This window comes from Embiotoca jacksoni, unplaced genomic scaffold (genome assembly GCF_022577435.1).
Source record: "Embiotoca jacksoni isolate LCO1_2020_lvr unplaced genomic scaffold, fEmbJac1.0.p SCAF_37, whole genome shotgun sequence".
Classification (NCBI taxonomy): domain Eukaryota; kingdom Metazoa; phylum Chordata; class Actinopteri; family Embiotocidae; genus Embiotoca; species Embiotoca jacksoni.
The window spans coordinates 3028606-3033588 of record NW_027185389.1 but is presented as its reverse complement, the minus strand read 5'-3'; the positions used below and the strand labels follow the sequence as shown (position 1 = coordinate 3033588).

Genomic DNA, 4983 nt, shown 5'->3' with positions numbered 1-4983 from the left:
TTTGATGAATAGAGTCGCTGTCAAAAGAAAGGAGAGGACGGCTTGTTGACAGCTGTGACCGAGAGGGAGGCAGAGGAAGAGGAGCTGCGTCATGTCGCCTCCTCACGGCTCCGTGTAGTCATTTATCCGCCGGAGCTTGGACGTCGGGCTCGTGAAGGAGGAGCAGGAGGGGGGGGGGAGTTTTCTCAACTACTACCGAGGCGTCCCGCGCCGGGCTGCGCTGCGCTGCGTTTTTTTATTTATTTTTTATTTTTATTTAATTTTTGGTGTATTTTCTGTGTGCGTCCCCGCCTGGAAAGCTATGGAGCGCGGTTCTTCATTCTGAACGGCTTGTGAATATAATTTGTTCCCGCTTCTGAAACTTCTCTCGGCCGGAGAGGAAGAGGAGAAGGAGGAGGAGGAGGAGGAGGACAAGCTTCGCCTCGACAAGGTAAAGGCATCTTTCTTTTTTCCCTTCATTCCTTCCTTCCTCCCGCGCGCGTTTCACGAGCCTCCTTTTTTTTTTTTTTTTTTTTTTTTTTGCGCCCCCCCCCTCCTCCTCCTCCTCCTCCTCCTCCCTACCGTCCCCCCCCACCGTGCAGCTCGTGCTCCCAAAACAGCGTAATTTACACCGGATGTAAAGCTAAAAGTGGAGAAGCACGTTCATAAAGCGTCTCCGTCTAATTATTGGCACTCTTCCAAAAGTCCCATTTGATGACCCCCCCCCCCCCCCGCCCCCCCGCCCCCCCCCACACACGTTGACATGATATTAATACCTGTCACCCCCCCCCCCCCCCTTCATGTCAAATCAAAACACAAGTGATGTATTTGGAGTTGTAGAGCTTCAGTAAACAAACCCAACGTGTTTAAATTGAACCGTTTGTGATGAATCGTGTTTACATGTTTCATCTGTCTGAAGATAAATTAAATGATATTTATCAAACATATATTTAAAAACAACAACAAATGCCAGAAATAAATGTCCAAGAGACTGTAAGTGAATTAGTGTTCATCTGCCACACCTGTCTGAGCTGTCCCCCCCCCCCTCCCCCCCCGTGTGTGTCCAGGAGCCTCTCCGAAGGGGGGTCCCCCCCCCCCCCCCCCACCGCCCCCACATCGCCACCGTGGTCGTCATGGTGAACAGCCAGGCGTCGGGCGTGCCGCCGGCCCCCAGGTCGTGCGCGGGATGCGGGGGGAAGATCGCCGACCGCTTCCTGCTCTTCTCCATGGAGCGCTACTGGCACACGCGCTGCCTCAAGTGCTCCTGCTGCCAGGCCCAGCTGGGAGACATCGGCACCACCTGCTACAGCAAAGGGGGCATGATTCTGTGCCGGAGCGACTACATCAGGTGAGGAGGAGGAGGAGGAGGAGGAGGAGGAGGAGGAGGGAGCTGCTGCTGCTTTTACATGTTCTTTTGGACTGAGCAGTCCGTGTTGTGTTTGCAGACTGTTCGGACACAGCGGGGCGTGCAGCGCCTGCGGCCAGTCGATCCCCGCCAACGAAATGGTGATGAGGGCGCAGGGAAACGTTTACCACCTCAAGGTATACCGATAAATACCTCAATAAAATAATTCAACATCACCGAGACCTCCCTCCGCCTCCCGCTGCCAGACGCGTTTCTCACTCTCGAACTTTCTCTGACTCATTTTAACGCGTTCAACTTTTTACAATATTTTTTTTTTTTTATTCCATTTAATATTTTCTCCATAATTAATCTGCTTTGATGAGTTTGCCTCTGACGGTTGTTTCTTCTCCCCTGCAGTGTTTCAGCTGCGCCACCTGTAGAAACAGACTCATGCCCGGCGACCGCTTCCACTACGTCAACGGCACAATCTTCTGCGAGCACGACCGGCCCGGCGCTGCCTTGCTCAACAACCACCTGCCTCCGCTGCAGAGCAGCTCCGTGCTCACGGACCAGAAGGTGAATCACAATCTACACACCAAATTCTCCTCAAAAAAAAACTCTAACAAAACAAAGCGGGAAAGTTTCCCGTTGGAAAGACGCAGGAAGTGAAACGTTCACACATCAGGAACTACTTTCACATTTCAGTTTACGTGTTAAAATGCAGCCGTAAAAAAAAAAAATCAACATGAAATGAGACATTTTAATGTTTACGGATGTTGGGACACTTTTCACAGCTAAAAAAAAACAAAACAAAAAAAACTTCTTCGGTGTCATATTTTGTTTTTGGATTTAATTTATCTTCGAATGGGTGTTGCGCAATAGATCAAAGAGTTTTTGCATGTTTTAAATTACCATTTAAAAGCAGGAATAAACAGAAACACTGTTTTCAAAGTGAATCTGAAGTGTGACTCTCTCGTCTGCAGGTATGCTGAGAGTGCTGCCCTCACCTTCCTCCTCCCCCTCCTCCTCCTCCTCCTCCTCCTCCTCCTGCTACTGTCGTTGTCGTGGATACTCCCGCCTCTCCTCCACCTCTCCTCCCGGCGGAGAGAGGACGCCGCTTCTCAACTCGTATCCGAGACTCTCCGCACAAAGTCCCGTTTGTGTTGTGTTTCAGTGTAAAAAAAAAGAAAAAGAAAAGTGAGAAGTCAGAAGTTCTCCTCCAGGACCTTCGGGAAAAAAAAAAACGACTTCGGAGGGGAAACGGTGACGATTAAAAAAAAGAAAAGAAAAAGAAAGAAAGTGAGGCGCCGCTCCAGCGAGCGTTTGACGGACTGCTGTAAAACGACTGTCGGAGGTTTTGGCGTTATTTCCCCCGAGCGTCGGTGTTTTTAATGAACTCCTGATCTCTCTTGTATATGTTAATCTCAGAGATGGAAGCGACGGGATGTCGGAGGCAGAAAAGTGTCTGAAAATGAAACTTTTTGGAAGAAAAAAAACAACAACAACCTGTCGCTGTTTTTTTGTTTGTTTTCTTTTTGTCACATGATCCAGTGAAGGTTTCTTTTGTTATTTTTTTCTTTCTACTGTAGGTTTTTTTTGTTGTTTTAATTTTAATTTTTTATCATTATTATTTTCTTTTATCAGCTGCCTGTTCGATGTGTGTTTGGGTGGGGGAAAATAATAATAATTGTGGGGGTTGAAACAGAAAAAAACCCAAATCCTATTAAAACGGTTTTCCTGTAACGTGTAAGTGAGCTGAGGTCATTGTGAAGCGGCGGCGTTGTGTTTCCACGGTACCCAGCATGGCGGATGGTCCTCCCTCTCGCTCTCTTTAGCCCTGTATGGTGAAAACATGCCTGATTACCCCGAGGAATGGAATTAGAGGGGCTTGAGCTCTGACCATTTACAGAAGCAATTAAACATGAGCCGTGTATCTGTGCTGCCGGAGCTCCTGGGAGTCTGAACTCGGGGCACATCCCGTCGGCTGACTGGCTCGGTGGCTCGGTGGCTCGCCGTGCCGCTATAATAATAATACTACTAATAATAATACCAAAAAAACCTAATCTGGGAGCGCGTGCTAATTAAAGGGGGGGAGTGGCTCCTCCTCCCCCTCCTCCTCCTCCTCCTCCTCCTCCTCCCACGTCTACATCCAGGAGCATTTTGAAACAATCTGATGTATTTACTGTTTACCATGTTTCAATTAAAGCTCCCACACACACACACACACTCACATACACACACTCACATACACACACTCACACACACACACACACACACACACACACACACACACTCACATACACACACTCACATACACTCACACACACACACACTCACATACACACACACACACACATACACACACACACACATACACACACACACACACACACACACACACACACACTCACACACACACACTCACATACACACACTACACACACACACACACACACACACACACACACTCACATACACACACACACACACACACACACCCCGTTTTTTATTTTTCTATTTTTTTTCCGCAGCTCTTTGTTCTCTGGGAATTCTTTTTTGTTTTTCCCGAGCTGCATCTAATTCTCCGAGCCTTTTTCGTTTTCTTTTTAAAGCCGTGTAAAAGCTTCTACGTCTCTGCTGTAGCGTCGTCGAGGTCGGGAGTTAATCTCAGGAAAATAAGCGGAAGGAAAGCATCTGCTCCACTTTCACACCTTCAGCAGCGGCAGCCATCAAACTTAAACCTTACTTTAATGCGCTTAGCTATTTAAAAAAACAAAAACCCAGGTCCCACTTGTCACGGTGAAGGTGCTGATACCGCATCACTTATTTATTCCACGTCTGATCACGGAGCGTCACGCAAATTCATTAACGTATGCAAATGATCACAATTACAATTATCTTTTGTATCGCGATGGCGAAGAGAAATAAAAAAACCCAACCTCGGCACATTCTCCGAGTCCCGCCGCACCGCGAGTTACACTTTGCATTCAAACTAATCAAGCCTCATCTGCCTCCTCCTAATTAGCCGGAACGTTTTCAGATGCCAATTAGCGGCTCTGGTGAAAAAGGCTCTTTTGCCACGAGGCGTTGTCTTTTCATCAGAGCTTCTTGCAGGTGTGTGGCTCACCGTGCAGCCTGTGTCATAGGAAAGTGTTTATTCCCACTAATTAATCATATTAACACATGCAGATGAGTGTAATTGCCTGAACTCCTCCAACTCACAGTGTGAAGACGCAAGAAAGATGGCAGGATATTTTTACATGCATGGAGATGAGGAGGAGGAAGAGGACCCGCCTGAAGCCTGTCTTCTTCTTCTTCTTCTTCTTCTTCTTCTTCTTCTTCTTCTTCGTGCCCAGACTCTCCTTCCTGTGATGTAGCTCCAACACGGCTCTCTGATTGGCCGGTGCGTGGGCCAGCGGGCCTCCTCCTGTGTGTGTGTGTGTAGTTGTGGAAGCCGGGCCGGCCCGCTGGCTCTCGTCTCTGCGACGGTCCGGTCTGCTTTGTGTCGCCAGATGTGAACAGATGGGCTCAACTCGCTGCTTTTTGGTAAACGACTGTTGTTTTTGGGCGCTCGATACTTTTTGGAGCCGCATTTGTCCGTGAAGCTGCCGTTAGCATCCGAGCTCGTACGTGACACTTCGGTCGTTTCTTGATCAGCC

The 4983-nt window shown here is 48.3% G+C and overlaps 1 protein-coding gene across 1 annotated transcript; it reads left to right on the top strand.

The window, feature by feature from the left end:
* LOC138208372 (LIM domain transcription factor LMO4-B) lies at positions 1-3067 on the top strand. Its single transcript, XM_069166208.1, has 5 exons — positions 1-430; positions 1047-1327; positions 1425-1521; positions 1742-1900; positions 2308-3067. The coding sequence occupies exons 2-5, from the start codon at positions 1113-1115 to the stop codon at positions 2314-2316; spliced, it is 480 nt and encodes a 159-aa protein (XP_069022309.1). The 5' UTR covers positions 1-430; positions 1047-1112; the 3' UTR covers positions 2317-3067.
* The last annotated feature ends 1916 nt before the right edge of the window (positions 3068-4983 follow it).